The sequence below is a fragment of the Taurulus bubalis genome, assembly GCF_910589615.1.
Source record: "Taurulus bubalis genome assembly, chromosome: 2".
NCBI classification, from domain to species: Eukaryota; Metazoa; Chordata; class Actinopteri; order Perciformes; family Cottidae; genus Taurulus; species Taurulus bubalis.
In genome coordinates, this window is record NC_136590.1 from 44,852,892 (window position 1) to 44,873,159 (window position 20,268).

The window sequence follows — 20,268 nt, forward strand, 5'->3', positions numbered from 1 at the left end:
TCTGTTTATGGCCTATAGACTCACTTAAATGATCACGATGTAGACGATGTAACATTTACATCTATATATACATATATATATTATACTGTTTCAACAGAGTTTTCTTAAATATCCAGAAAGACACGATGATGTATTCTCAGTTTAAACATCATGATGTCGTTTTTAGAATCTGCATGAAGTATTATATTTAATCAGATTTTTACTTTGCTGATATTTAAAAAGATGATTTCAAGCAGCGGTGAGCGTTAATGATGTAATATCACCCTCTAGTGGTGGAGTCCTTACTCTGCAGGCAAGTACTGGACAGAAGTACTTTTTACTGTACTGCATCTCAGAGGTAAATATTGTACTTTTTACGACATTCTTTTTTCATCACAGGTATCTCCAGATGTTGATGTTGCTTGAACTACTGATGATACATACTTCATGGTTTTGAATGAAGGACTTTTACACGTAGTGGAAGTATTTTAAGTGTGCGGTATAAGTACTTCTACTGAAGTAAAAGATGTGAATACTTCTTCCTCCGTTGTACAGCTGTTATGTCAAGTTTTATCTCAAAATGTAATAATATGTATTTATCTAGTATACAAATGATTAATCGTTGGTCAGTGAAGTTGACCCTGCAGCCAATGAAGTGTCCTGCAGCCAGTGAAGTGTCCTGCAGCCAGTGAAGTGTCCTGCAGCCAGTGAAGTGGCCCCTGCAGCCAGTGAAGTGTCCTGCAGCCAGTGAAGTGGGCCCTGCAGCCAGTGAAGTGGGCCCTGCAGCCAGTGAAGTGTCCTGCAGCCAGTGAAGGGGCCCCTGCAGCCAGTGAAGTGGACCCTACAGCCAGTGAAAGTGTCCTACAGCCAGTGAAGCGTCCTGCAGCCAGTGAAGTGTCCTGCAGCCAGTGAAGCGTCCTGCAGCCAGTGAAGTGTCCTGCCGTCAGTGAAGTGTCCTGCAGCCAATGAAGTGGGCCCTGCAGCCAGTGAAGTGGCCTCTGCAGCCAGTGAAGGGGCCCCTGCAGCCAGTGAAGTGGACCCTACAGCCAGTGAAGCGTCCTGCAGCCAGTGAAGTGTCCTGCAGCCAGTGAAGCGTTCTGCAGCCAGTGAAAGTGTCCTGCAGCCAGTGAAGCGTTCTGCAGCCAGTGAAAGTGTCCTACAGCCAGTGAAGCGTCCTGCAGCCAGTGAAGCGTCCTGCAGCCAGTGAAGTGGCCCCTGTAGCCAGTGAAGGGGCCCCTGCAGCCAGTGAAGCGTCCTGCAGCCAGTGAAGTGTCCTGCAGCCAGTGAAGCGTCCTGCAGCCAGTGAAGCGTCCTGCAGCCAGTGAAGTGTCCTGCAGCCAATGAAGTGGGCCCTGCAGCCAGTGAAGTTGACCCTGCAGCCAGTGAAGCGTCCTGCAGCCAGTGAAGTGTCCTGTAGCCAGTGAAGTGTCCTGCAGCCAATGAAGTTGACCCTGCAGCCAGTGAAGTGTCCTGCAGCCAATGAAGTGGGCCCTGCAGCCAGTGAAGTGGCCCCTGCAGCCAGTGAAGGGGCCCTTGCAGCCAGTGAAGTGGACCCTACAGCCAGTGAAGCGTCCTGCAGCCAGTGAAGGTGTCCTGCAGCCAGTGAAGTGGCCCCTACAGCCAGTGAAGCGTCCTGCAGCCAGTGAAGCGTCCTGCAGCCAGTGAAGCGTCCTGCAGCCAGTGAAGCGTCCTGCAGCCAGTGAAAGTGTCCTGCAGCCAGTGAAGTGGCCCCTACAGCCAGTGAAGCGTCCTGCAGCCAGTGAAGCGTCCTGCAGCCAGTGAAGTGTCCTGCCGTCAGTGAAGTGTCCTGCAGCCAATGAAGTTGACCCTGCAGCCAGTGAAGTGGGCCCTGCAGCCAGTGAAGTGGCCTCTGCAGCCAGTGAAGGGGCCCCTGCAGCCAGTGAAGCGTCCTGCAGCCAGTGAAGCGTTCTGCAGCCAGTGAAAGTGTCCTACAGCCAGTGAAGCGTCCTGCAGCCAGTGAAGCGTCCTGCAGCCAGTGAAGTGGCCCCTGTAGCCAGTGAAGGGGCCCCTGCAGCCAGTGAAGCGTCCTGCAGCCAGTGAAGCGTCCTGCAGCCAGTGAAGTGTCCTGCAGCCAGTGAAGCGTCCTGCAGCCAGTGAAGCGTCCTGCAGCCAATGAAGTGGGCCCTGCAGCCAGTGAAGTTGACCCTGCAGCCAGTGAAGCGTCCTGCAGCCAGTGAAGTGTCCTGTAGCCAGTGAAGTGTCCTGCAGCCAATGAAGTTGACCCTGCAGCCAGTGAAGTGTCCTGCAGCCAATGAAGTGGGCCCTGCAGCCAGTGAAGTGGCCCCTGCAGCCAGTGAAGGGGCCCTTGCAGCCAGTGAAGTGGACCCTACAGCCAGTGAAGCGTCCTGCAGCCAGTGAAGCGTCCTGCAGCCAGTGAAAGTGTCCTGCAGCCAGTGAAGTGGCCCCTACAGCCAGTGAAGCGTCCTGCAGCCAGTGAAGCGTCCTGCAGCCAGTGAAGCGTCCTGCAGCCAGTGAAAGTGTCCTGCAGCCAGTGAAGTGGCCCCTACAGCCAGTGAAGCGTCCTGCAGCCAGTGAAGCGTCCTGCAGCCAGTGACGCGTCCTGCAGCCAGTGAAAGTGTCCTGAAGCCAGTGAAGTGGCCCCTACAGCCAGTGAAGCGTCCTGCAGCCAGTGAAGCGTCCTGCAGCCAGTGAAGTGTCCTGCCGTCAGTGAAGTGTCCTGCAGCCAATGAAGTTGACCCTGCAGCCAGTGAAGTGGCCTCTGCAGCCAGTGAAGGGGCCCCTGCAGCCAGTGAAGCGTCCTGCAGCCAGTGAAAGTGTCCTGCAGCCAGTGAAGCGTCCTGCAGCCAGTGAAGTGGGCCCTGCAGCCAGTGAAGCGTCCTGCAGCCAGTGAAGCGTCATGCAGCCAGTGAAGCGTCCTGCAGACCGTGAAGTGTCCCCTGTAGCCAGTGAAGTGTCCTGCAGCCAGTGAAGTGTCCCCTGTAGCCAGTGAAGTGGACCCTGCAGCCAGTGAAGTGGGCCCTGCAGCCAGTGAAGTGTCCTGCAGCCAGTGAAGGGGCCCCTGCAGCCAGTGAAGTGTCCCCTGTAGCCAGTGAAGTGCCCTGCAGCCAGTGAAGTGTCCCCTGTAGCCAGTGAAGTGCCCTGCAGCCAGTGAAGGGGCCCCTGCAGCCAGTGAAGTGGGCCCTGCAGCCAGTGAAGTGTCCTGCAGCCAGTGAAGGGGCCCCTGCAGCCAGTGAAGTGTCCCCTGTAGCCAGTGAAGTGCCCTGCAGCCAGTGAAGTGTCCCCTGTAGCCAGTGAAGTGCCCTGCAGCCAGTGAAGGGGCCCCTGCAGCCAGTGAAGGGGCCCCTGCAGGTGCAGCCTGCTGCAGGACTTAAAGGGCCTCAGCTTGAGGAGGATCCCACGGCAGCGACCTGGCTGAGCTCCACACAGAGATAAATCCAATCATCTTCAGCCACACAGCTCAGCAGCTGCTGCACTGGGAAGGTTTCCAGAGAGAGAGGGAGAGGGAGAGAGGGAGAGGGAGAGAGGGTGAGAGGGAGAGGGAGAGGTAGGGAGGGAGAGAGGGAGAGGGAGAGAGGGTGAGAGGGAGAGGGAGAGGGAGAAGGAGAGAGGGTGAGAGGGAGAGGGAGAGGTAGGGAGGGAGAGAGGGAGAGGGAGAGAGGGTGAGAGGGAGAAGGAGAGAGGGAGAGGGAGAGAGGGTGAGAGGGAGAGAGGGAGAGAGGGAGAGAGGGAGAGAGGGAGGAACAAAGAGTCTTAGCTTCAACGTTCCCAAACACATCTGACTGTCAGTTATTCCACCGCTGTTCTCCGGAGCTGAATGGTTTTCCTCGACTTGGTGTAAAAGTTGGCGCGCTGTGTGTGTGTGTGTGTGTGTGTGTGTGTGTGTGTGTGTGTGTGTGTGTGTGTGTGTGTGTGTGTGTGTGTGTGTGTGTGTGTGTGTGTGTGTGTGTGAGAGAGGCCACAATAAGGGCCAGTGAGAGAGGAGGGACACAAGGGTGCACTGTTCAGTCCCCCGGGGCCTCCACTGTTTTATGTGCCAAGACTCGACCACACTGACCTGTTACTGTAGCTTCTGTTCAGTCTGACACACACACACACACACACACACACACACACACACACACACACACACACACACACTGTGACTGTGCGTCATGTATAACTCTTTTAGTTCAAGGTTGTTAAAGTCATCTTATTCAACTATTTATTGAAGCTTTATGTTTTAGAGCTGCTTCTGTAAACATGTTCATCATTCAGACTTAAGCTCTTTGGTCCCTTACAGACTGTTATTTACATTTCTTCCCATGTTTTGTTAAAATCTATAAATATCTTTAAAAAACATATTTGCAGTCAACTGAAAATGTATATATATATATACATATATATATATATATATATATATATATATATATATATATATATACATATATATATATATATATATATATATAATATTTTCATTTCAGACATGAAGACAAAGACACAAACAATAAGTTAAGACAACAAATCAACACAAGATCTACATTGAACCCAAATAATGTTTATAGTCATAATTCAGACATTTTTAAGTGTAACTTAATCCGTAATGATGTATAATAATGCATCAATACATTTTTGTACCAGTTATATTTTGTAATAATCTGAAACCGTTACAAGTAACTCAAATCAAATTAAAATTAAAAATATAAGTTTAAAGTAACAAAAAATGGAAGTATTCAAGTAAAGTACAAAGACCTCAAAGTTTTACTTGAATACATTTATTTAGTTACTTTTCCTCCACTGAAAATATTGTTTCGCATAATAAAAAAATAAAAACTTTTACTTTTGGTACTTATGTAAAAAGTATTTGCATCAAATATACTTGAAGTCCAATTTTTAAAGCAGGACTTTTATTTGTAACCTAGTATGTTCTTCTTTTTTCACATAAACATGTAAATTATAATGTATTATATAATAATAACGCGCTATTTAACGACCCGTGATGCATTAATTGCATGAAACGTGTTGTGTCTTCACAGCTGGTGTGGAAGCAGATGGAGCAGAGAGGTTGCATGTCGTTCCTCTCCTCCTCTCCTCTCCTCCTCTCCTCTCCTCGCCTCCTCTCCTCTCCTCTCTTCCTCTCCTCTCCTCTCCTCTCCTTTCCTCTCCTCCTCTCCTCTCCTTTCCTCTCCTCTCTCTCTGCTCCGCAGCGCCCCCTCCGGCCGCCCGCTGCATTGAAGCCGTCCAGACTCCGTGTGTTCCCCGGTGAGCGACTGCCGCTGAAGACACAACGCCGCTTGTCTGCACTCAGGTAAGAAACACAACCCTCGACAGGCGCACATATTTCCGTGATTTCTTCCGCAACCCGCCGCCTCGAGCCGCGCGCCTTGCGCCTCGAGCCGCGGCGTCGTGTTCGTGCATCGGCATCTCGTCTTGATGGACATAAATACGTGTTAGTGCGCGCGGTGGGAGAGGTCGGGCCTGCGCGTTTACACACGGAGGGAAACGTCAAGCTCACGACCGAAACACATTCCTCCTGCAGCGGCTTCTTTTGGCACATTAATGGTTTTTCACTTTACATGTTTTGTGTTTTCTTCCTTGGTATTGAATTGTGCGCGATCTCCATCTCCATCGCCATCGCTCCTCCGTCTACAGCAGCAACGTGTCGCCTCCCTGCGCGCGTCTGTGCAACAACAACACACACCACAAAAAAACACACACAAAATGTCTCCATCCTCCTCCGGAGCAGGTCCGTCCCGCTCCAGACTCGCCTTGTCCTTCGCGCGCCGTAACGAGACTAATCCGCCAGAATATTCCATAATCTCATTATTAAAGGCTCCCAGAGGACAATAACGCGACGTTATTGCTCGAGGACATCGTTTCATTTCTGCAGCTTTCTGTTCTTTGTGTCGTCTGATGGGATTTGGTGTGAATGTGTTTTTTATTTTCTTCCTCGCTCCCGTTATTCTGGATCCTTCTCCTCTGTCTTTTCTCTGAGGCCTAAACGGTTTCCAGCATCGCAGAAACACATCCATCTTTATTCCGCCTCTAAACCACAAGCTGCCCTCTGGCGTGTTGCATGTCATGTACATGTATGTTCATATATCTCCTGCACACATGTATGTTCATATATCTCCTGCACACATGTATGTTCATATATCTCCTGCACACATGTATGTTCATATATCTCCTGCATTAATCAGAGAGCAGATATTCGGGACTGAATCTGGGCAGCGACGCGGCGCCCGGTGCGCAAATGCCAAGCCCATTTTTCATTTGATCAACAGAGGAGTGTGTGTGTGTGTGCGTGTGTGCGTGCATGTGTGTATGCGTGTGCGCGTCTCGGGCGCTGAACCGGGCTGCTTATCGCACACATATGCGCTCCTCTGTAATCCCGCCCGGGGTCAGCGGACAGGATCCCGGTGGCGCACGGTGCCAGGATGAAGACAATGAGGTCAACGCGCCTCTAATACCTGAAGTCTGGCACGCACCTGTCTCCATCCTCATGGTGGAGGGACAGCTTCTCCGCTTCTGAAACCAGAAGAGGTGGAGGGGGGTGCTGTGGTCTGCAGCTGGAAGCCGTTCCTCAAAACCCGGACAGATGATCCGCGGAGAGGAATGAAAGACATGTAGTGTCATTTCCTTCATGTCGGGATGGACACACAGCAGCCTGCAGCTGGAACCAGTCCTTACTGGAGGGAAGCCATGAGCTCTGAACTGCTGAACTTGCAGCTTTTAAAGATGCATCTGTATACAAACACAGAGAGTAACGAGGGGGGAGGCGGGCAGAAAATACAAAAAACAGCTAAACATTTTGTTCAAGTAAATAACCAAAAAACATTATTACTTATGTTTATAACTCCGGTACCGCAGTGAATTACAACCTGCATTCTCTCTCCTGACCACCAGGGGGTGACTCCTCTGGTTGTATAGAAGTCTATGCTTCATGTGTTAAAGCTGCATTCTCTCTCCTGACCACCAGGGGGTGACTCCTCTGGTTGTATAGAAGTCTATATAAATGACTCTACTTCTCTTGATGTATTCCCTCAGTAAACATTGTAAACATGAGTTTATGTCTCAATCTCTAGTTTCAAGTCTTCTTCAATACAGCATGATGTTCATTTAGTAAATTATGGTCATTTAGAGTCAAACAGACCATAATGATGGTGACGAGTCGCGGCCTTTTTGATTGAAACAATCGCTCCTCTGAACTCGGCCTCCATTGAGTCATCAGCCGTTATGAAACGAGTCCATTGAGCAAAGACGGGCCGGGCCGCCGCCTCCCGGGGGCTCGAGTCCAGCGGTGACCTCATGCAGCCGGCCTGGGGGGCGGGGCTTAGGACGGCAACGGCGACAACATCGCCGAATTACTTCTCCACAAGCGAGGAGCGTTCACACACTTCTTCAGACTCGGATATCTGAGTTAGAGCGGAAACTACCAGTCCATCGTTTGGTCGAGAGACAGAAATTTCATCTTTTGTGAGCAAAACATTTAAAATATTCTTCTCAAATGTGAAGATTTGCTGCTTTTTTCTGTTTTATCTGAGAGCAAAATATATATTTTTAGGTTTTGAACAAAGAAAACACACAACTGTGATCACATCTTCTGACTGATAATGAGAATTATTATAAGTTGCTCTTCTTACGTTTAATTAATTAACACACAAAAACAACAAAAACAGTATTTTCTGCGGCTCTGACGTCTCTCCGTTTGCATTTCCTCGTTAAAGAGAAGAATAAATGCCACAACGAGCTTTAAACTGCATTCTTCTGCAGTTAATTGATGCCATGCTGACGGAGGATGGTTCATTTCACCAGTGTGTGTGTGTGTGTGTGTGTGTGTGTGTGTGTGTGTTGTGTGTCCATATTGAAACCTGCAGCAGCTGGAGAAGACTCAACCCTCTTCACCATGACGGCTTCCTCATGTTTTGAATTCCACTCTGAGAGACCGTCTGCAGACCTTTGGTTGCGTAACGGGCGTCTTGCTTCCAGAGGGATGTGTGTGGCGGGGTGTGGTTCCACATCCTGGAGGAGGGAACACAAAAGGTGTATTTGACGAGCGGGCGTCACGGCTGCTGAACAGGAGGCCGGCGAGGAGACGTCTTAGAGGTGGAGGGGGAAATGAGAACGGAAAAAGAAAGAAAACGGGCGGTACAGGGAGGTAGAGAGGCTGCAGGGCTGAGAGATGGAGGAGGGATGAAAGTAGGTCAGAGATGCAGAAGCAGTGGAGCATGAGAGCAGCGTCTCTCGGCCGAGCAGCGAGCAGCGAGCAGCGAGCAGCGCAGCTGAGCCGGCAGGACGAGACGCTCGCCTCCTCGTTCCATCGGGTTTTTGTTTTTAGCACCGAAAACGGTGACGTGACGAAGCAGCCAGCACGAAATGAATCGACTTAAATGTAAAATGATGCGCCGCTTTATGTCGATGTTCAGGGACCAATTATGTTATTACTCATAATTATATAGGGAGGAGCATAATATATAAATATTGCGATATCGTGATATCATGATAACCGTGATAATGTGGTATTGTGATAACCGTGATATCGTAATAACCGTGATATCGTGATGACCGTGATATCGTGATAACTGTTATATCGAGATAACCGTGATATTGTGATATTGTGATATCATGATAACCGTGATATTGTGATATCGTGATATTGTGATAACCGTGATATCGTGATATTGTGATAACCGTGATATCGTGATAGCCGTGATATTGTGATAACCGTGATATTGTATTAACCGTGATATCGTGATGACCGTGATTTCGTGATAACTGTGATATCGTGATAACCGTGATATCGCAATAACCGTGATATCGTAGTAACCGTGATTTCGTGATAACTGTGATATCGTGATAACCGTGATATTGTGATGAACGTGATATTGTGATATTGTGATAACCGCGATATCGTGATAACCGTGATATCGTGATAACCGTGATATCGTGATATCGTGATAACCGTGATATTGTGATATTGAGATAACCGTGATATCGTAATAACCGCGATTTCATGATAACTGTGATATCGTGATAACCGTGATATCGTGATGAACGTGATATCGTGATAACCGCGATATCGTGATATCGTGATAACCGTGATATCGTGATATCGTGATAACCGTGATATTATGATATTGTGATATCGTGATAACCGTGATATCGTGATAACCGTGATATCGTGATAACCATGATATCGTAATAACCGTGATATCGTGATAACCGTGATATCGGGATTACCGTGATATCGGGATAACCGTGATAACCGTGATATGGTGATATCGTGATAACCGTGATATCGTGATAACCGTGATATCGTAATAACCGTGATATCGTGATAACCGTGATAACGTGATAACCGTGATATCGTGATAGCCGTGATATCGTGATAACCGTGATATTGTATTAACCGTGATATCGTGATGACCGTGATATCGTGATAACCGTGATATCGCAATAACCGTGATATCGTAGTAACCGTGATTTCGTGATAACTGTGATATCGTGATAACCGTGATATCGTGATGAACGTGATATCGTGATAACCGCGATATCGGGATATCGTGATAACCGTGATATCGTGATAACCGTAATATCGTGATATCGTGATAACCGTGATATTGTGATATTGTGATATTGTGATATCGTGATAACCGTGATATCGTGATTACCGTGATATCGTAATAACCGTGATATCGTAATAACCGTGATTTCGTGATAACTGTGATATCGTGATAACCGTGATATCGTGATGAACGTGATATCGTGATAACCGCGATATCGTGATATCGTGATAACCGTGATATCGTAATAACCGTGATATCGTGATAACCGTGATATTGTATTAACCGTGATATCGTGATGACTGTGAAATCGTGATAACCGTGATATCGTAATAACCGTGATATCGTGATAACTGTGATATCGTGATAACCGTGATATCGTAATAACCGTGATATCGTGATAACTGTGATATCGTAATAACCGTGATTTCGTGATAACTGTGATATCGTGATAACCGTGATATCGTGATGAACGTGATATCGTGATAACCGCGACATCGTGATATCGTGATAACCGTGATTTCGTGATAACTGTGATATCGTGATAACCGTGATATCGTGATGAACGTGATATCGTGATAACCGTGATATCGTGATGAACGTGATATCGTGATAACCGTGATATCGTGATAACCGTGATATCGTGATGAACGTGATATCGTGATAACCGTGATATCGTGATAACCGCGATATCGTGATATCGTGATAACCGTGATATCGTGATGAACGTGATATCGTGATAACCGTGATATCGTGATAACCGCGATATCGTGATATCGTGATAACCGTGATATCGTGATGAACGTGATATCGTGATAACCGTGATATCATGATAACCGCGATATCGTGATATCGTGATAACCGTGATATCGTGATGAACGTGATATCGTGATAACCGCGATATCGGGATATCATAATAACCGTGATATCGTGATAACCGTGATATCGGGGTATCGGGATAACCGTGATATCGTCATAAGTGTCGTCTTTTTCTGGATTTACCAGTGGATAAATAATTGTAATAATTTCTCAAGCAAAAAATGCATAGAAATGTAATTTTTCTGGTTTTCGTACTTGATAGTAAACTGAGTGTTTGGATTTGGTTTGTTGGACAAAGAGAGGTCACCTTGTGTGAAGGTCATCTTCCACTGTTTTATGACAAAGGATCAAATGATTAATTATCGGTACAAAATATGCATGAAAAATCGTAGCCGTACACGCACAGATATCATGATTAGTACTCTCTTATATGGGTCAAGCTACAAAAGCAAACACATCCAGAAGCATGTTTTCGTTGCGGTTCACGTGTTTCAATCTGCTTCACACGCTAACATCGCTCAGTTGTCTGCGTGCCCCTGGATCTGTGCGTCAGCATCCCTGTGGACCGAAGCTCTGCAGAGTCCGCAGTCGAGGAGATTCTGCTCTGCAGTCGCGGGCCGGCGCCAAGATTACACTTTTCACACGACCCCGAGAGGAACGAGCCGCGTCAGCTGCCCTTTCCAGCCTTCTTCCCCCTCATGAAGCCGCGACAAAGACCGCTGTCACGTTCCCTTTCTGCAGCAGGTGAAATGTGTGTGTGTGTGTGTGTGTGTGTGTGTGTGTGTGTGTGTGTGTGTGTGTGTGTGTGTTGATGAACACAAACACAAGTGTTTGCCCTTCGAGAGGCCTGGACACACCTTTCCCGCCTGTCTCCTGCAGACGAACACACACGTAACCGTCGGCTTGAGGATCCCGTTCTTATCAGCGTGGAGTTTGTTTGCTCTCTAACCGCCGGGGCGTCCCGGATGCAGAGTGATCGGCTCCTCCGAGTGGATTGTCTTCGCTGTGGCGAGTGTGCTCGTTGTTCGGATGCGCTCATGTGTGATGCCACAATGGCAGTTTTGTCCGGGAGCAGTGAGAGTACACTATTCATCAGGGTTCCTATGGGACACGCAGACATCTCCCTCCGCCATTCATCACAACGTCTCCTGCTTGTTTGTTTTTTAAATGCAGTTGTTTTAAAGGATAAATCTGCTCTTTTTTTACTTGTTTTTTTTTCCACACATCCAGTAAATTAGTCTGGATGCAAACCTTTTAAAATCGCTGCCAAGATTATTTCCGTGTTTCCACCATTTGGACAACAACAAACCAGCAGAGCCAATCAGAGCTCAGGAATGGGGGCGCTGTGTTCCTGCGCCAGGGCCCGAAAATTTACTAAAGGCCCGACCACGAAAATGGCGGCGGCCGCGGACGATGGCGAGGTCGATGCGGCGGCGCCGGTTCCCGTGAGTTGAATTTACAGAACTCTTAAAATCGGCAGATTTCTTCACCAACGTGATGGACACGCCCCCCCGCTTCTGATTGGTTTGAGCAAAACAATATTTAGCAATTCAGTTTGATTATCAGAGTTTATCTGAAGTTGTAAATCGTAAAAAAAAAAGGTCACAAATATAAAGTTATTTTTATGAAACAGCTGCTCACTGGAGGAAATAGTGCATTTGTTGGGGACTATTTTCAGTGGCGGATGAATCCACGTCTGGTAATCTGTGAGTGTTTGTGGCAGCAGGTCGGTGTGTGTTATTGATAATAAATAAACCGTGAAACGTCTCCAGACTTTCACCCTTCAACGCTTCAGAAACGCAGGGCGTTGGAAGCGTTTTCTCCCGCTGCCGTTCGCTCTGGATGTGGGACGCTGTTTACACATCCAAGGTCGGCAGATACGAAGGTACACAGAGGGAAGGTCACATAGCTGGGGGGGAGTTACCACGGCAACAGTTTAGGCATTGCTGGTTGTAAAGCGGCAGCTGCATCACTTAAAGAGGACGAGTGGTGGAAGAAGTACTCAGATCCTTTTCACAGTAAAAGCCTTGCGTTCAAAGTCTTATTCTACTCCTTTGTAGTATTATCCCGCTGTGTACTCAAAGTATCTGAAGTACTGCAGAGATATGACCTTGTTTTCAGAGATATGACCTTGTTTTCAGAGATATGACCTTGTTTCCACCCCGTTAGATTGTTGATAGCGATGCCGAAGCTGCTTGAGGTGAAGCTGCTTTAACTAGTGGTTCTCAACCTGAGGGTCGGGCCCCTCTCGAGGGTCACCAGGGGACTCTGAGCGGTCGAGAGAGGATTGATGGGAGAGAAGAAGACGAAAACATTAAATTCTACGACACAAATCTGGATTATTATACTTTTTTTAAGGGCTTTGCTTATTTTGTAAAATGTTATTTAAAAGAATAAACATGTGAGAAGTTTAAAATTAAACCTTTGAGATGTTACAAGACGCTGACGTAAAACAAAAATGTAAAATCAGTCGTTTGATCTGAAGAATGTTTTGTATTTTATAAACGTATCATATTCAGTTTCATATAGAGTCTCAACCTGTTAAGTAACTATTAGCTAAAGCCGTCAAATACATGGATTAATGAGAAAAAGGCACAATATTTACCTCTGAATGTAGAAGTATTAAGTCACATAAAATGAGTAAAGTACAAGTACTTTCCGCCACTGACAAACATTTATTGACATTAATTAAACCGCAGATTATCTTTCATGTTGACACCATAAACAGTGTGTGTGTGTGTGTGCGTGTGTGTGTGTGTGTGTGTGTGTGTGTGTGTGTGTGTGTGTGTGTTTGAGGACAGAAAAAAATACTCGAACTGAAAGCTGCTGTAACCAGACGCTCGTGTTTAATCTGACACGTAATCCTCTTTTTATGAGATTTTGGTGACGGTTACTTCCCCCGCTGCAGTACTCGCAGTATTAGCCGTGGTGGAAAGTAACAGTCAAAGTACATTTACTGTACATTTGTGTGTATTTAGTCTCCCAGTGAGTGCAGACATGAGGATTCATTAAGGTTCTCTGTGTTTGTGTCACATGATGAATGTAATCTTCTCTCTTTTAGCTCCGTTTTTGGTCTCCACCACCAATTATCTGTCTCTTTAGCGGCTAAACTATTAGCCGATTAATCAGTAAAGTAAATAAATTGTGTTTTAATTATTATTATGAAATATTTCATAGTTCAAGCTTCACATATTGTAATTTCGCTGCTTATTGTCAACGTATTATTGACAATGTAGTGATGCGACGGCATTTTTTTCCCTATTTTTACAAACCAAAAACAATCAATTAATGGAGAAAATGATCAGCATATTATTCCATAATGAAACTAATCATGTCAATCATTAGTTCAAAATGACCTCCAGCTCGACCAACAGTAACATTCTGCTTTTACATTAATGCACAAGTGATAATAATCTAATACAATTATATGTAATGGTCGAAAAGTCACAGTTTGAATACTACACACGTACTTTTACTTCAGTAACATTCTCAATGCAGGACTTTTACTTGCAAAGTGTGGTATGAAGTAAAGTATCTCTAGTATCTATAGTATTTAGAGTATCTATAGTATCTGTAGTATCTGTAATATCTATAGTATTTGCATCTTGACGATGATATTCGGTGCAACATGAAACACTTGTTCAGAGGTGCAGCGAATGACAGTGAGGACGCCGTGCACACGGGCAGGAGGACTATTTATATCCGTCAGCCGGTAACACGAAGCCGACCTCCCGTCAGGAAGTATAAATATCTGGTCTTCGCCGACGCAGTGTCTGTTTACATTTGGCGGTGACGGACTGCGTTCTGCGCGCCGGGGACACAAAGTGTCCGTGAAGTGCGACGCTTGTGTTTGACCCCTGAAGGCCAGGCGGCCGGCAGATGTGTGACTTGTTGTGCCGTGAGACTTAACTCTGTCTCCGCTCCCCTGCAGCCCGACCCGCGACCGGCCATGGACTACGTGAACAGCAGCCACAGCGCCGGAGACGCCGTGAGCGCCTCCTTAGCCAACGTGACCATCGGCGACCAGCACCGCCAGGAGAACGGGGTCCAGCTGGGCCACAGGAGCCCCGGAGACACCGTCATGAAAGGTCGGAGTCCAGTCGCTTTTATTTTAACGACACGATGATGTCGAGAGGCGTTGCTGCGTCGAGGCGTTGCTGCGTCGAGGCGTTGATGTAGCAAAGCGTTGATGTAGCGAGGCGTTGCTGTGTCGAGGCGTTGCTGTGTCGAGGCGTTGATGTGTTGAGGCGTTGATGTGTTGAGGCGTTTCTGTGTAGAGGCGTAGATGTAGCGAAGCGTTGCTGTAGCGAAGCGTTGCTGTAGCGAGGCGTTGATGTAGCGAGGCGTTGATGTAGCGTTGATGTAGCGAAGCGTTGATGTAGCGTTGATGTAGCGTTGATGTAGCGAAGCGTTGATGTAGCGTTGATGTAGCGAAGCGTTGATGCAGCGTTGATGTAGCGTTGATGTAGCGAAGCGTTAATGTAGCGTTGATGTAGCGTTGATGTAGCGAGGCGTTGATGTAGCGAGGTGTTGCTGTAGCGAGGCGTTGATGTAGCGAGGCGTTGATGTAGCGTTGATGTAGCGAGGTGTTGATGTAGCGAGGTGTTGCTGTAGCGAAGCGTTGATGTAGCGTTGATGTAGCGAGGTGTTGATGTAGCGAGGTGTTGCTGTAGCGAAGCGTTGATGTAGCGTTGATGTAGCGAAGCGTTGATGTAGCGTTGATGTAGCGAGGCGTTGATGTAGCGAGGTGTTGCTGTAGCGAGGCGTTGCTGTAGCGAAGCGTGCGTTGCTGTAGCGTTGATGTAGCAAGGTGTTGCTGTAGCAAGGTGTTGCTGTAGCGAAGCGTGCGTTGCTGTAGCGTTGATGTAGCGTTGCTGTAGCGAGGCGTTGCTGTAGCGAGGCGTTGCTGTAGCGAAGCATGCGTTGCTGTAGCGAAGTGTTGCGTTGATGTAGCGAGGCGTTGCTGTAGCGAAGCGTTGATGTAGCGAAGCGTTGATGTAGTGTTGCTGTAGCAAGGCGTTGCTGTAGCGAGGCGTTGCTGTAGCGAGGCGTTGCTGTAGCGAAGCGTTGCGTTGATGTAGCGAGGCGTTGATGTAGCGAAGCGTTGCGTTGATGTAGCGAGGCGTTGATGTAGTGTTGCTGTAGCGAGGCGTTGCTGTAGCGAGGCGTTGCTGTAGCGAAGCGTTGCGTTGATGTAGCGAGGCGTTGATGTAGCGAAGCGTTGATGTAGCGTTGATGTAGCGAGGCGTTGCTGTAGCGAGGCGTTGCTGTAGCAAAGTGTTGCTGTAGCGAAGCGTTGCGTTGATGTAGCGTTGCTGTAGCGAGGCGTTGCTGTAGCGAGGCGTTGCTGTAGCGAGGCGTTGCGTTGATGTAGCGTTGCTGTATCGCTGTGTGTACGAAAACCCTCCGACATGCAGGAGAAGATGAAAAGAGAAACGTAAACATGCCTGAGAATGAAATGTCATCCAGGAAGTCATAAGAATCATAAATCTGAAGGTCTCTTAATGGATACGTGTAAACGTTGCACAACGTCCCATAAAACAAAGTGATCTGCAGAGATTTGTTCGCGTCCCCGCATTCGATTGTTCCCTCGCTGGATGACTTCACTCGTGCAGCGTTGCGTGAACGCGATGACGTAATCTCTGTGACGTCATCCCGATGACATCATCCGTATGGTCGTTAGCATCGCGTCCAGCACGCCTCTCCTAGTGATCTGTTAGAAATACACAACATGTATTTCTCATGGATGATGTTTTAGTTTCCAAAGAACAAACCTGAGGCTGTTTCCAAGGTTACAACAAATGATCTTAAGGGATGTCAACCTACAGATCTATAAAAGTAAGAGTTGCTGCTCTAATATAGTTTATGTGCAACAACAACAACAGCGGCTCTGCTTATGACGTCTGAGAATGTCCCTGTTTAAATGAATTAAAGTTAATTTGTTAGTTTACATTTATTTACGTACACAAATATTCATCATAATAAGGAAAACCAGTGATTCGGGTACAATTTGAGGGACGATGATGGAAACATAATTTTTAAATTATTAAAAATATATATAAACGAATTATTATGTAATAATTATAATTTCTATTGTTAATATTATACATATAATTGATTTCCTGCCTTTCATGTTGCTTTTTTTTAAGAAACAAATGTATTAATTATTTTTGAATTATTATAATGAATTATTGTTGTTAATTGGATTTATTTTTTTTATTTGTCATAATATTTTCATTGGGTTTTAAAATGCATATCCTAAAAAGTTGCCTGCTGATAAATAAATCTAATCATGTGACCCAGGTGACTTGTGGGTAACATTTGGGGCCCAGCTGACTTGTGGGTAACGTTTGGGGCCCAGCTGACTTGTGGGTAACGTTTGGGGCCCAGGTGACTTGTGGGTAACGTTTGGGGCCCAGGTGACTTGTGGGTAACGTTTGGGCCCGCAGGTTCATTCAGTCCCTGTGGCTTTAATAGAATATATTCTTATTAAATGATCTCAAAGAAGGACTCATAAAGATTCAAATCTCTCTCGTGCAGCGTTCCTCAAAGTCCCGGCGTAGAGATCGGGGGTTCGAGCCCCACAGTTGCAGCAGAGCTTTGTTTTAATCCGCTTTACGTAACGGACACAGGGCGAGCTCCAGCGCTCTGTAATCTGGGTCAGAACGAGCTCCTCCATCGCGTGGCGCTGGATTCAGTCCACAGCGATCGGGCTCTCAGGGGAAAAGCCTTTGGGGACTGGAAGGATGAACACGTGACTTGTTTACCAGGTCAGAGTGTAAACAAATAAACACACAGTTTGTGGAGCAGCTCATAACATGTCCAGTTTCTCCTCCTCCTCCTCCCGGCCCGTAGTGCGTAGCCTAGCGTTCCCCGGCTTGCGGCCCTCTCTGGTGCAGTCGTTCTCCCCGTTCTCACTTCCCATCGTCTCGCGCTCAAACAGGAAGCTGCAGCGCGCTCAGTCAGGGCCGCCGGTCGCCATGGAAACACGCCGTGAGTACCCCTCCATCGGTAGAGGAGAGTAGACGACGTAGTCTGGAGGCGTAGTGTGGGAGTGTAGAGGTAGTGTAGAGGTAGTGTGGTTGTGTAGAGGTAGTGTGGTTGTGTAGAGGTAGTGTGGTTGTGTATAGGTAGTGTGGTTGTGTAGAGGTAGTGTGGTTGTGTAGAGGTAGTGTGTGGTTGTGTAGAGGTAGTGTGTGGTTGTGCAGAGGTAGTGTGGTTGTGTAGAGGTAGTGTGGGAGTGTAGAGGTAGTGTGGGAGTGTAGAGGTAGTGTAGTGGTAGTGTGTGGTTGTGTAGAGGTAGTGTGTGGTTGTGTAGAGGTAGTGTGGTTGTGTAGAGGTAGTGTGGTTGTGTGGCGGTAGTGTGGTTGTGTAGAGGTAGTGTGTGGGAGTGTAGAGGTAGTGTGGTTGTGTGGAGGTAGTGTGGTTGTGTGGTTGTGTAGAGGTAGTGTGGTTGTGTAGAGGTAGTGTGGTTGTGTAGAGGTAGTGTGTGGTTGTGTAGAGGTAGTGTGGTTGTGTAGAGGTAGTGTGTGGTTGTGTAGAGGTAGTGTGTGGTTGTGTAGAGGTAGTGTGGTTGTGAGGTAGTTGTGTGGTTGTGTAGAGGTAGTGTGGAGGTAGTGTGGTTGTGTAGAGGTAGTGTCGTTGTGAGGTAGTTGTGTGGTTGTGTAGAGGTAGTGTGGAGGTAGTGTGGTTGTGTGGAGGTAGTGTGGTTGTGTGGAGGTAGTGTGGTTGTGTAGAGGTAGTGTGGTTGTGTGGTTTAGAGCAGTACGGTGGGTTATTATGGTTTGCTCAATTAATTTCCTTTCAGAAATTATTTGGGAATCAAATTAAAATGTGATCCTGCCCCAAAAATGCAGAAGATAAAATCTTTTATTTTACTTTTTAAAAATATTTCATTGTTTTGCTATTATTATTTTTTTTTAAAAGAAGAATTCAATTTAAATTTAAATGTGATTCTGTCAGTTTTAATTTGACCCATAAATGCAAAAAACATATATATATATTTTTTTTCTTCAAAATATTTTTATTTTTTTGCAGCTCAAATGTATGTTGTTTTTTTATTGAAAAAATATCAAAAGTAAATCAAAATTTAAATATTTTATTGAATTCTTTCAAAATATTGTATTGTTTTGCAGATCAAATGTATGTGTTTTTTAAATAGAACATTTTTATTAAAATACAAATTTGATCCTGTCAGTTTTAATTTGACCCCTAAATGCACAGAAGAAATATTTTATTAAAAAGATATTTTATTATTTTGCAGATCAAATCTATGTTTTTTATATATATATTTTTTTATTAAATCAAAATTGTTCCTGTCAGTTTTAATTTTAGCCATAAATGCACAATATATTTTTTTTTCTTCAAAATATTTATATTTTTTTGCAGCTCAAAAGTATGTTGTTGTTTTATAAAAATAAAAATCTAAATTAAATTTAAATTTGCAACAAAAATATATATTACATTTTTTCAAAATCTGTCTGCGACAAAGAAAACAAACAAATAAAAATAACTATTTAGATATTTTTACAACGTAGAAAGTGAGAATTGTCTGCAGCTTCTCAGCTTCATACTGAGCTTCAGCTTATTGTTCATCACTTCCGGCGCTCTCATCGCGTCGCTTTCACAATAAAAGCTGTAGAATAACCGTACACGACCGGCTCGATATTTGGTGGTGGAGACAAAAAGCCGAGCTCAAAGAGGAGAACACTGGACACAGATAATCTTAATCAGATAATCTTAATCAGATAATCCTAATCATGTCTGCACCCACCGGCAGATTAAACACACACTTAAGCAAACAAATTCAACATTTCAACCTAAAAAAGTGATGATATAACAATGTTATGTTCACAAGTAGCCAAATAAATCTGTTCCTACAGGTTCAAGTGACTCAATGGAGCAAATATTTTGTGTTATATAAAAAATATAAAAGTTATAAATCTCACAGTTATGTAATCTGCAATTACATATTTTTAGCCTTAAATGCCACCAAAAAATTGCCCTCTTCTTCTTCTTCTTCTTCTTCTCCTTCTTCTTCTTCTTCTTCTTCTTCCTCCTCCTATATTCCATGCATCTCCTCTAAAAACCACCTACTTTAATCTCATATCCAGCCTTCAGATCTGTCTTTATCAGGTTTGACTGGTTTTAAATCTGGATTTAGCAGCTAAATATCTCAACCTGAAGGCGTTGACATCTTAAGTCTCTTCTCCAGCTCATGTGAACATTAGTCGTGGTTGTTTGACCTCCAGCTTGACCTCCAGTTTGACCTCCAGTGTACCTTTGCTTCACAGAGACTGAAGCAGCGCTCAGTGATAACGGCGTGAAACCAGCGTCTGAACTCTGTGCCGCCGCGGTGCAACCCGGTACCCGACTTTATTAACTCAACTTAACCTCATCCAGCATGTTTCACTCTGCTTTAACTCCTCCTCTTTCACCACAAACTCTCCTTTTTGTTCCAGATGAAACGGAAGAAACGTTCATCTTACTTTGTTGATTTTCTTCCTTTTGTTCCGCACCTGGTTTGCTAATGTGAGCTTGGTTTGCTAACATGAGCTTAGTTTGCTAACATGAGCTTGGTTTGCTAACGTGAGCTTGGTTTGCTAACGTGAGCTTAGTTTGCTAACGTGAGCTTGGTTTGCTAATGTGAGCTTGGTTTGCTAACGTGAGCTTGGTTTGCTAACATGAGCTTAGTTTGCTAACATGAGCTTGGTTTGCTAACGTGAGCTTGGTTTGCTAACGTGAGCTTCGTTTGCTAACGTGAGCTTGGTTTGCTAACATGAGCTTGGTTTGCTAACGTGAGCTTAGTTTGCTAACGTGAGCTTAGTTTGCTAGCGTGAGCTTAGTTTGCTAACGTGAGCTTAGTTTGCTAACGTGAGCTTCGTTTGCTAACGTGAGCTTAGTTTGCTAACGTGAGCTTAGTTTGTTAACGTGAGCTTAGTTTGCT

The 20,268-nt window shown here is 45.8% G+C and overlaps 1 protein-coding gene across 1 annotated transcript in view; it reads left to right on the forward strand.

The window, feature by feature from the left end:
- Window positions 1–5,210: 5,210 nt before the first annotated feature.
- mapta (microtubule-associated protein tau a) overlaps window positions 5,211–20,268 on the forward strand; it is a 29,277-nt gene continuing 14,219 nt past the window's right edge. The window contains exons 1-2 of the mRNA XM_079213957.1: window positions 5,211–5,248; window positions 14,254–14,410. Of these exons, the coding sequence (XP_079070083.1) occupies window positions 14,272–14,410 (139 nt within the window). The 5' untranslated portion in view covers window positions 5,211–5,248; window positions 14,254–14,271. The remainder of the gene's footprint in view (window positions 5,249–14,253; window positions 14,411–20,268) is intronic.